Source organism: Cyprinodon tularosa, unplaced genomic scaffold (genome assembly GCF_016077235.1).
Source record: "Cyprinodon tularosa strain WSP-4 unplaced genomic scaffold, ASM1607723v1 ctg849, whole genome shotgun sequence".
Classification (NCBI taxonomy): Eukaryota; Metazoa; Chordata; class Actinopteri; order Cyprinodontiformes; family Cyprinodontidae; genus Cyprinodon; species Cyprinodon tularosa.
In genome coordinates this window covers 55,354-67,373 of record NW_024039617.1, presented here as the reverse complement: position 1 = coordinate 67,373, position 12,020 = coordinate 55,354, and the positions used below count along the sequence as shown (strand labels likewise).

Below are 12,020 nucleotides of genomic sequence, written 5' to 3'. Positions count from 1 at the left end.
GATGGGGTGGCGAGGGGTGCTGGAGTGGCGAGAGGTGATGGGGTGGCGAGGGGTGCTGGGGTGGCGAGGGTTGATGGGGTGGCGAGGGGTGCTGGGGTGGCGAGGGTTGAGGGGGTGGCGAGGGGTGCTGGGGTGGCGAGAGGTGATGGGGTGGCGAGGGGTGCTGGGGTGGCGAGGGTTGATGGGGTGGCGAGGGGTGCTGGGGTGGCGAGGGTTGATGGGGTGGCGAGGGGTGCTGGGGTGGCGAGAGGTGATGGGGTGGCGAGGGGTGCTGGGGTGGCGAGGGTTGATGGGGTGGCGAGGGGTGCTGGGGTTACATACATACAGGGTAGGCTACGTGACTTTAAGTGAAATTCAGCATAATTATTAGTTCAGTCTCTGACTTTATAACAGGGTTTATAGTTAGTTAGTAGTTAGTTAGTAGTAAGTTAGTAGTTAGTTATAGTTAGTTAGTAGTAAGTTAGTAGTTAGTTATAGTTAGTTAGTAGTTAGCTAGTAGTTAGTTATAGTTAGTTAGTAGTTAGTTAGTAGTTAGTTATAGTTAGTTATAGTTAGTTATAGTATATTTAGCTCAGCTTAATCACATCATGATCCTAATCCTGAATCAGCAATTCTACCCATGGTGACCTCACATTGGTCCCCACAAGGATCAGAAAATGGGCCCCACAATCTATCAAACACACACTCACACAGGTTTGTATTTCTATCCTTACTGAGACATTTCAATGACTTCCATTGATTGAAGTTCCTCCATTAATGCCTGAACCTGACATCTACCTTCAACTAAAGTTAATTCACTTCTTATCTCTCCCTAACGTTAAAACCTGACCAGCCTTCGGTCCCAACAGGGCCTGTTGGACCTCAGAAGGTTAGTTAATATAACAAAAGAGCAAAACTAACTAACATGAAAGGTTTCATTCTAATAAAAGAATGTATTGGTTGGTCGTTGAATGCTGCCCCCCAGTGGCGTCCCCTGGTAGCTGCGTCTCCAAGTGACGCCTGCAGAAGCTGCTGCTTTTCTTTTTGTTGGCTTCAGCCGTCCGACACTTTGGCTAACTCCTGCGGCTCTCCTCCTGCGATAGTACTTAACACATCTGCAAATTGATGACATTCTTTGATGGTGGCGTTCCGTAATGTGGCCTTCGCTCGGTTTGACTTGGCAGCTGCAGGGCGAGACTGATAGATGGCTGTGAGGCATGAAAGTATTTGTTTTTTTGTTCTTTTGGAGTCCATCTTAATTCAAGGAGGGAGCAGCCTTGTGAAATAGGTGCAGTTTAACGGAGAGTGGAATTTTGTTTGCTTTATGGTTTCTCTAAAGCTTCGGTCCTCTTGCCTTGAGACGCCTTAATAACTCTTTTATTTCCCAGTCAGGGTTAAGGTCACACAGAACCTTATCTGCCTTTAGCCTTTCTGTCTGGTTTTCAGTGGAAGTGGAGGAAACGTGTTTTAATACAACTAAAACCGTCTAAACGATCATAATCTGTCGTCATTCTGATCCACCTTTCATGTTTGTTCCTTGCAGATTCAGAGAATTACACTGTAAGCTGTGGAGTTCCCGTCCACCGAGGTAATCCACCACCTGCTCATATAAACACCTGCTAATGCTCAACATCATCATCCTGAAACGATTTGGACAAATTCTTTATCCATCTTCACTTTGACACATTATGACCAGAAGAAAAGCCCTGTGACTTTAGAAAGCATCCCCACAGCATGATGCTGCCATCACCGAAGGTGGGACAGATTAGAGAGCCGGAGAGGCTGAGGCTTCTTACTGTGTGTGAAAAATGTTTTCTCTCTTCTTGATTCTTCAACTTTTAATCCTGAAGAGTTTCTTCTATTCAGTTTATTTCTATAATTCTATAATTCGCATCTGTCATCTCAGATCCCTTTATAGATCCAGATCAACCAGATCATCCAGTCAGATTGATCCAAAGTTTTCTATCTAAGGAAAACCAGCTGATTGCATCGACTCATTGACTCTTCAGCAATCCCTCACACTAAGCATGCTTGTAGCGACAGTGGAGAGGAAAAACTCCCTTTGAACAGGAAGAAACCTCCAGCAGAACCAGGCTCAGTGTGAGCGGCCATCTGCTGAGGCCCACTGGGGTTCAAGGAGACAGAAGCAGACATAGAAAAATAACAGAAGCTCTGATTTATAACTACTTTCTATGCTAGAACAGGTAAAGGTAAACTAGCTCCACAGGTGACTCTGTCTAGAAAAGAAAAAGTTAGGTAGATGAGCTCTGTTAATAGTTTTCACACACAGAGCCAACGCCATGCACTTGTTGCCATAGCTACAACTGCATTCATTTTCTGGTGGAGTTGCCTAATTCCACCCCCCCCTCCACAGGTGTGAGTGTGACCTATATGGAGTGACACCCAATAGTTAAGGGAGAGTGATTCCTGACTAGACTGATATTTCTCTCCAGGATGGAGTCACAGCCAAACAGGAACAGACCAGATGAAGCTACTATGAGAAAAAGCAGAGAGAGCAGAACGTTAGAGATTGAACTAACAGATTCTGCAGAGTGGGAGAATAGAGATAGAATGAAGCAGAATGATGAAAAAGGGGTCCCTATGTCCTCCAGCAGTCTAAGCCTATAGCAGCATAACTATAGAGATAGATCAGGATAACCTGAGCCACTCTAACTAGAAGCTTTATCAAAAAGGAAAGTTTTAAGCCTTGTCCAAACAAGTAAATAAAAAAATAATAAAAACAACCTTGTGTTTCTTTCTGCTATGGACAAACACAGACCCACTGGCCACACCCATCAAGGAGTTTGCCAAGCTGAAGCTTAAAGATGCCAAATGTCACCTGAGCCCGCGAACCAAGGAGAGACTCAGGGATCCCTCCCCACAGAACCTCCAAGGTAAAGAACCTCCTGGCCTGCTTTCAGGGTTCGCTGCCATACTTTGGTTATTTGGGATTTTATTTTGTTGATCTCTATTTTTACTCTGGAAGGAGGTCAGTTCCTCTGCACCGATGACTGCCAAGTAACGTTTGTCAACCTCAAGTGCGACTCGTCGAAGAAGCGCCGCAGGGGACGCAAGTCTCCGTCAAAAGAGGTCTCGATCATCTCAGCGGAGTTTGAAATTGAGATGAAGGAAGAGGAAGCCTCAGGTGTCGTGGTCTCTCTTTGTCCTAAATTAAAAACGCCAAATAAGATTCATTCTGAGTATGAAAGAAGCTTCATCCTCAACCCTCAGACTCCTGTAACATTGACTGCGTGCGGAAGAAGACCAGGAATAAACTCGCTAGTGCCATGCGTACACTGAGGAGGTCCATCATCAAGCAGCAGTTCTACATCCAGTTTTCTGGAACCGAGTATGAAGTGGCCCAGAAACCCGTCAGGACTCTAGAGGGAGGCGAGACCTGCAGCACGGGTCAGGTCTTCCACGATGGGAAGTGTGGTGAGTCTGGAGCTGCTGTGGTTTTCTCCATAATTCCCAGCAATGCAATCATTCACCTGTTTGGTCTTTGTGCAGTGAGCTGTGGTGCGGGGACGTTTTACAGTGGTGAGCAGGAGCAGTGTGTCCAGTGTCCTCCTGGGACTTACCAGGACATGGAGGGTCAGCTGACCTGTGAGCCATGTCCCAGCACTGAAGGACAGGGCATCGTCGGCGCCAAGAACGTGTCTCAGTGTGGAGGTAAACGCCCCTCCCATCCACAGATTCACTGGTGTGAACAGAGATCTGTGAAAACCCAAGAAAGGAGTCAGCTGACTGTAAACAGGAGGCGAGGCGGTCTGCTCGTGATCAGAGAACCTTAGACTTAGACTAACTTTATCACCCTTTTGTATTCAGAGAGTTTTCAAAACAAAGTTTAGTTTATTCAGCTTTCCAACAGTAAATGAGCAGCTTAGCAGAGAAAAAGAACATTTCCCTTCATAAAGCAGAGGCTAAATGTAATCAGTGTAGGAGAGACCTGCTGCAAAACGCACTGATGTGAAGGTTCACAGCATTGCAAAATAAATAAATAGATATGGTTCAAAAATGCAGTTAAAAATGTTTGAGTTAAGATCTATTTTAGTTAGTAGAGATATTAGATAATATTTTCACCCTGTAGTGAAACTATGATGTTTACAGTGTGATGGCGGGGGGGGGGAAGCTGCTGCAGAACCTGCTGGTCCTGCATTGAATGCTGGGAAGCCTCTTCCCAGAGGGCAGCATGGTGGGGGGGTGAGGGGTCACTGATGATGTCACGGGACACGCAGCGCTGGGATGAAATGTCTTTAATGGAGGGAAGAGGAGCCCCCATGATCCTCTCTGCTGTTCTCACCTTGTTCCAGTCTGAGGCGCTGCAGCCTCCACACCACACAGTGAGACAGCTGCTCAGAACGCTCTCTATGGGGGGGAGGATGGGGGGGGGGGTCAGAACGCTCTCTATGGGGGGGGGGAATGGGGGGGGGGGTCAGAACGCTCTCTATGGGGGGGAGGATGGGGGGGGGTCAGAACGCTCTCTATGGGGGGGGTCAGAACGCTCTCTATGGGGGGGGGTCAGAACGCTCTCTATGGGGGGGGGAATGGGGGGGGGGGGGTCAGAACGCTCTCTATGGGGGGGAGGATGGGGGGGGGGTCAGAACGCTCTCTATGGGGGGGGTCAGAACGCTCTCTATGGGGGGGGGGTCAGAACGCTCTCTATGCGGGGGGGATGGGGGGGGTCAGAACGCTCTCTATGCGGGGGGGAGCGGGGGGTCGGGGGGGGGTCAGAACGCTCTCTATGCGGGGGGGTGGGGGGGGGTCAGAACGCTCTCTATGGGGGGGGGATGGGGGGGGTCAGAACGCTCTCTATGCGGGGGGGATGGGGGGGGTCAGAACGCTCTCTATGGGGGGGGGTCAGAACGCTCTCTATGCGGGGGGGAGCGGGGGTCGGGGGGGGTCAGAACGCTCTCTATGGAGCTTCTGGAGGAGGTGGGGAGGATGGGGGGGGCAGGTGTATCAGCTGTTTAAATGATGAAGCAGGTTTACTGTAAATATCCTGCTAACGTTCTACTAGCGTTTAGCTCATGCTAACCCTCTGATGCTAACCCTCTGATGCTAACCCTCTGATGCTAACCCTCTGATGCTAACCCTTCCTGTTACCTGGTCTGGTTGGTAAAGGTAGATTCTCAGCTCTGGAAACTTCCCGGCTGTTTGCTCTCTGTATTATTTACAGACACACAAAAGCTCATTATATGCTGGATTAATTCTCCTTTAAAAATAAAAAATAAACACAACAAAATAATAAATCATTAGTGATGTCTCTCCTCTCCTCCTGAAAATGAGGGAGAAAATGAAGATTATTCATTTCACTGCTGGATTTTCTTTTTATATTTGTAAAATATAGCAGGACCCCCCCCCCCCCCCCCCCCCCCCCCAGTCAAGGGCCCTTAGAATCGTTCTAACCTTTCCCCCCAGTACGGCGCCCTGTTGGTTCAGTAGGAAGAATTGATCTTGACCTCTGACCTTGTTCCTGTCAGGTCAGATGTTTGCTGTTCGTCTCCTCCAGCTTTCCTCATTCTGCTGCCATTTTGGTTCCTCCTCCATAGATGGGATGTTTTGGGGCTGTTGCTGGGAAACCACGTGAGGTTGATGTCTGAGGCATGGACCTCTCCTGGACCAGGAAATTATTTTTTCAGAGCTTCTCCTCGGTGTGTTTAGGATGATTGTCCAGCTACGTTCCCCCTTTAACACTCCACTGATGGAAGGAGGTTTGGCCTTAAAATCTCCCCATTCATGGTCCCGTTCTATCATGGATCACCCAAAGCATGATGGTTCCACCCCCGTGCTTCACAGAAGGCTTGGTGAACCTTGGATACAGCTCAGTGTTCTTAGAGGAAGGAAGCCATTTTGGTTTGGTCTGACCTCCTGATGTTCTGTGGTGACCTCCAGATGGACCTGGACAGGTTCTGTTCAGCAGGAGGACACATCTGGCAGTTACTGATGGCAGCCTTTGCTCCCTCCATGTTTTAATCAACCTTCTCAGGATTGTTTTGACCCCACAGGAGGAGGTTGTGCATGAGGCCCCAGATGGACAGAGATCATATCTTCCATTTCCTTCCCACCACCCTGCTTCCTGATTCTCTCTTCCCTCCTGCTGCAGCTCTGCAGGTTCCTTCCACGGCTTTTTGCTGATGGTCGAGTTTGGAGTCTGACGGCTTGGAGCTGCTGACCGAGTCATTAGAGCAGCTAACGAGTGGAGGACAGAAGATCCTCTGAGAAAAGGACGGACATCTTGTTACAGCATTATAAAGAATTCAATTCTTCAGAAAACTCCTTTAAAGCAGTTTTGATAAAGAGGAAAGTTTGGAGCTCGTATGTTTTATGAACCTTCAAACTAAAAGAGGCTTCCAGAAGTAATTAATTAGACATTTTATTCTAAAACTGTCGTCTTTGTATTGCATACTGGATATAAATGCTGTGGAGCTTTTCTGATATGAAGCTACCTTCGGCATTAACCCCTCCATTGCTGGGCCGTTTCTAGATGACAAAAGGAATGAAACTTCTGACCATAAATGTGACTTTCAGGTTTCTATCCTACAGGTCAGTGTCCTCCAGGTCAGTTTTCCACAGACGGGTTCCGGCCATGCCGTCCCTGTCCTCTGGGCTCCTACCAGCCAGAACCAGGTCGGGTTTTGTGCTTCCCGTGTGGAGGGGGCCTCCTGACCAAATATGAAGGCTCGGTCACCTTCAGGGACTGTGAGGCCAAAGGTGGGGGTCTTTTCTATGTTTATTATTCTATATTAACTGAAGATGGGTTAAAATAACATATCTTTACAGTTTAGATGTTCCACTGATATCTAAAGAAGCAGGTGGATCAGATGAGCAGTAATGAGAAACTGGGCGGAGTTAGACATGAAATCAGTGATTAAGATCATTACAGGTATCCTCCCAATCCAAACACCTGCGAGTATCATAAATCCAAACATGTGAGCGTCTTCCACGCCCTCTACTGGCAGCATCATAAAACACACCATCCTCCAAGGATGCATCCAACCAGGACAGGACGGGTCTCCTTTCCCTGTCTTCCAGTTGAGAACATTTGATCAATTGCATTGAGAGACCAGCTGACCAGATGGATTGTTTGAGTTCTGGTGATTGAAGAAAGAGCTCCACAAAGACAGCAAAGCAGGACGGAGCAGGGAAGAACAGGAGCAGCTGCAGCTCATGAAGGGGCTGCTGCTAACAGAGAATCCTGACCTAGTACTGTATAGAGGTTCAGCTCAGAGCCAGTTATAGTTATGCCTCCTGTCAAAAGCATACATGCCTGATGGCATTTAATGACCTTATTGCTGCGGATGAGCTGAGATATTGATGATGATGATGGCATCTTCAGGAACATTCCTTCCAATGAAGGCCTCCCTTTGTTTATATGAAGGAGCAGCTTCTCTAAAATATGTCTACATTTTATCCTCATGCTAGCAGTCTGTAAAATGTTTTTACATTTCTCCTCTTCTGTCCAATCATGTTAGTTCTGTTTGATAAGGTTCGTAATGAAACAGTGAAAAGTCCTTTCAGAGTTTCTTACTAAATCATTTAATTGTCTCTGTAAAGCGCTTAGAGAGAAAATCTCAGAATTGATGCAATATTAACTGAACTGAACTTAAAGTTTGTTGATTAAAAATAAAGTCAGACTGGTTATAAGTCCATGTCAGATGCGCACTGACATAGTAATCGCTAGCTTACGTTTTGGTGCACACCAGTAGGAGCACACCAGTAGGAGCACATGAAGTGTTCCTGCTTCCTGCATCAGTTAACATTCATCCTAACCTGTTATTTTCAGCTTCATGTTATTTTCGGATCGTGGCGTGCGGCGAGGGAGTCATGTGATGACGTAGTGATTTCATCAGAACGTTCTGAGTGTTTTCAATTAAACTGAGTATTGTATTTTTGATTATTAGTTTAATTTTCTTTTCTCAGTAGAATATTCTTTTTTATTGTTATTATTATTATCTTTCTATACTTGAAGAGTTTATTTGAGTTAGAAGTAAATGTTTAGTTTGTTTTGACTTTTGCTTGTTTGGACTTTGTGTGGGCGGAGCCTGTAGCTTTAAAGCAGGGCTCTGCACCACAGGGAGTCAGTCTGAAGCTGAAGTCCCACTAAAGGTGATGGACTCTGACATTAAAGGTACTTCTGTTTGTCTGATTTACAACCAGTAACGCCTTAAACTGCAACATTCTCCATTTAAAGAGCCGGTTAGTAAATGTATATTTTAGGCTTTTAGACATTCAGTCCATCTTCTATTGTTTGCTCTTTTTCTACCATCGCTGGGAATCTCCAGCTCTGTAGAAATATCTTCTCTTTCTGGGAAATTAAAACAATTGTTGGTTAAAGTTATTGTTTTAGGATGTATTTTCCATATATTGGACACACAGTGCATAATCTGACTATGTGTTGTGATTATAGTCCACTGTGCTCCTGGACATTTCTACAACTCCAGTACCCACCGCTGCATCCGCTGCCCAGCAGGGACCTACCAGTCTGAGTTTGGCCAGAACTACTGCATCAACTGTCCTGGGAACACCACCACGGACTTTGATGGGGCCACAAACGTGTCCCACTGCAAAAGTAAGGCTAATTTACCAAAGTATATCAATAAGAACTGGGATTCTATCTGTTGTTCTTGCCTGTGTTTCCTGTGGTGTTGGAAGTAGCGCCTCTTTAAAGGTGATCTGTTTAAATCTGCCCTCAGACCAGCTCTGCGGAGGGGAAGTAGGGGAGTACACCGGCTACATCGAGTCGCCCAACTATCCTGGAGATTACCCATCAAACGTGGACTGCGTCTGGACCATAAGTCCTCCACACAAAAGACGAATCCTCATTGTGGTTCCAGAGATCTTCCTTCCCATTGAAGACGAGTGTGGAGATGTGCTTGTCATGAGAAAGAGCGGTAAATAAATAGAGATGAAAACCGACTGTGTTTATAAACTCAGCTCAAATGATTCATTGGAAATCATTGATGATGCAATATTGACATTTTTAGTATTATTTGTAGACCAAAACATTATTAAAGGTAAAGTGGAGGATGTTTTATTTCTGGGTGGATCATCTAAATCAGTGGTCCTCCTAACTGTCAATCATTCTGATGATCTGTTTACCTGCGTGCTTATTTCCGCCTCCTGCTGGTGAGTCTGACATAGTGGAAAAATGCTAATCTTCTGTTAGAAAGTTAGCTTGTGTGAGCGATGCAAACAACAGCTTAGAAACAGAGCGTGCACGAGGACACATGGACTCCTGCACACTTTCACACGCGTTCCCTAGGCGTTCCCTCTCAGGAGCGGAAACAGGGATGTGCATGTGAATTTTTTTTAAGTGATGAGGTCAAAAATTCACGTAAATCCTCCACTGTACCTTTAATGAGGATTAATGTAACCATTTTAAAGGCAGCTGCATTAAATAGTTTTATCAAAAAGCCGCCGCCTGTCAGAGGAGTAGCTGAGAGAGGCAGATGGAGGTATACAGGTGAGCAGCGGTTTTACCTGTCCTGGATTCAGCTTCGCCTTCATGTTGGGTCGCAGCTTTCTGCTTCTCCCCTCATCAGGATGACGCATCCTGAGCCGCCTTCAGAGCAGACGAAGCAGGTCAGATGAGATCGGGAGAAATTAAACCAGCGGAACATTTTATAAAGGAGTCGCTTGGTTGTTCAGTAGAACCGTACCTTTGGTTTCCCCTCCAGCGGTAGAGAGAGAAAATCAGCCAGACATGGAGCGATTGTTAATTAAAATAGGGCTTAATGATTCTGTCATCTTTATGTGATTATTTTCACCAATGTTGCAGATGTTCTTTGCTTTATTCTCAAGCATGTTTCATTTTAGGGTTTAATTTTCTCCTGACCTTGAGAGCTAGCTTGTAGCGAGTCCAGTCTGTTTGCATTTTCTAGGTTTTTGAAGTGGGAGGGGCTTACAGCAGCAGCTGAGGTCACCAAACTCACAGCAATTTGTTGCCAAAGTCTCAAAAATAGAAAAGTTTACATAGAGGAAACACATGAACTCTATGACCAGCTCTAAATTCAAGCTCTAGGTTTTTGGTTAAAGATGCTAAAGTTAAGCAAACTGACAGCTTCTTAAAGTTTATTTCTATAAAGCCAATTAACAACATGTGAAGGCTCTTTATGGTTCTCCACATGAAGCAACATGTCTGCTCTGTTCCTCCAGCGGTGCCCACCTCCATCACTACCTACGAGACGTGTCAGACGTACGAGCGGCCGATCGCCTTCACCTCTCGCTCGCGCAGACTTTGGATCCAGTTTAAGTCCAACGAGGCAAACAGCGGAAAAGGTTTCCAGGTTCCATACGTCACCTATGATGGTGAGTTTCCTTTAACGCCTCATTAGCAGCTAGTTTACTTAAAGATATTAAAAAACTAAACTTCTTAATCAACGAAGGTTTTGACACTTAGTTTGCTCCTTTCTCAAATGTTATCTTTTCAGATTTTATATTAAAATATTAATCTCTTATTTTTTCCACCTTTTTCAGATAACATTATTTATACATTCTTTTTCTCAAGAAATCATTTTTTCATTTCTCCGTTTTGCAAATCTTACTTTATTCTTCTTCAGATTAAGTTTTTCAGATTTCCTTCTTTTCAAATTCTCCTCACCTGTGGGGGGGGGCTTTCTCTGCAGCTAATTTTTATTGGTAAATATGCGCATCAAGAGATTTAGATTTATTTCTTTATTTGACAGAGAAGGTGGACATTAATAAGTATTCCTGCTTAATGCGACTTTTCTTCCTGGACAGATCTTACAATTATTTAAACCCAAAAACACAACAGTAAGAATTTTACAGTGAAAAATACAAATATATTTAAAAAAATAAAAACAGCTATAACTCTTCAGAACGTGTTTAAAAATACAGAATTAATGTTTGCTAGACTACAGATTCTGGAGAATGTTATCTGTTTCGTAAAACTTAATCTGAAGAAGAAAATGAGGGAAAAATAAAGATATTTAAGTCTGAAAAAAATAACATTTGAAAAATTAAGATATGAAAAAACAATTTCTGACAAAACAGCAAATCTACATTCAAATCTTTTCTATTAAGAATTATTCAAAAGTTTTAGTTTTTTTGTTAAAATTTTGATTAACAAAATGCTTCTTTGCAGCAAACATGAACTAATAATATAACTCTGTTGAGTTGAGCCTGTTTCGCTTGTCTTTGTGCTGCAGAGGACTACCAGCAGCTGATAGAAGACATAGTGCGAGATGGGAGACTTTATGCATCTGAGAACCACCAGGAGATACTCAAGGTATGAAAATAGTCACACAAACATCCCTTCTGTGCTGTGAGCTGCTGTCATTTTATACTCTATGATTCTTTTTCTGCAGGATAAGAAGTTAATAAAAGCCCTGTTTGACGTCCTTGCCCACCCCCAGAATTACTTTCAGTACACGAGTGCGGAGTCCAAAGAGATGTTTCCTCGCTCCTTCATCCGGCTGCTGCGCTCCAAAGTCAGCAGGTTCCTGCGGCCGTACAGCTAGAACCAACCACCTGATTCTGCACTTAAACCCTTTGATCCTGCATCATTCCAGATGTTCCCACATGTAACACTGAATCCCTCCTTTTTTTCTCTCCTTGTTTTCTTAGGAAGAAATCCTAATTTCCTGTATTTGTCTCTATTGTCACATGATGCCTTTCAACATCGTGACTACAACACTATAACCCCCCCCACCCCCCCGCCCCCACCCCGTAGCAATGGTACACATAAACATGCAAAGTTTGACAAATACAGGATTTTGGAGGCCAGTTATGATGATGTAGAAATCTCTATTAGTATTTCATTTCTGTAATGTACACACACACACATATATATATATATATATATATATATATATATATATATATATATATATATATACATATATATATATATATATATATATATATATATATATATATATATATATATATATATATATATGTGTTCCCTATATATCAGCAAAGACAGTTTTAACCCTTAATACATCAATCTTAACACACTATAGTTTTAAATAAAGCCCTTCTGCGGTAATGAAGCTCCATGTTTTAATAGTTTAGTT

General features: G+C 44.2%; 1 protein-coding gene across 2 annotated transcripts in view; it reads left to right on the top strand.

Moving 5' to 3' along the window:
* Window positions 1–11,810, top strand: part of scube1 (signal peptide, CUB domain, EGF-like 1) — a 131,380-nt gene extending 119,570 nt beyond the window's left edge. Inside the window, exons 13-23 of one of the 2 annotated variants that reach the window (XM_038272927.1) lie at window positions 1,523–1,567; window positions 2,757–2,873; window positions 2,966–3,124; window positions 3,211–3,414; window positions 3,490–3,651; window positions 6,526–6,693; window positions 8,390–8,551; window positions 8,676–8,873; window positions 10,138–10,290; window positions 11,151–11,230; window positions 11,310–11,810. In XM_038272927.1, coding sequence (XP_038128855.1) covers window positions 1,523–1,567; window positions 2,757–2,873; window positions 2,966–3,124; window positions 3,211–3,414; window positions 3,490–3,651; window positions 6,526–6,693; window positions 8,390–8,551; window positions 8,676–8,873; window positions 10,138–10,290; window positions 11,151–11,230; window positions 11,310–11,462 — 1,601 coding nt within the window. In that variant the 3' untranslated portion in view covers window positions 11,463–11,810. The remainder of the gene's footprint in view (window positions 1–1,522; window positions 1,568–2,756; window positions 2,874–2,965; window positions 3,125–3,210; window positions 3,415–3,489; window positions 3,652–6,525; window positions 6,694–8,389; window positions 8,552–8,675; window positions 8,874–10,137; window positions 10,291–11,150; window positions 11,231–11,309) is intronic. The other variant, XM_038272928.1, reaches the window with a different exon arrangement.
* The last annotated feature ends 210 nt before the right edge of the window (window positions 11,811–12,020 follow it).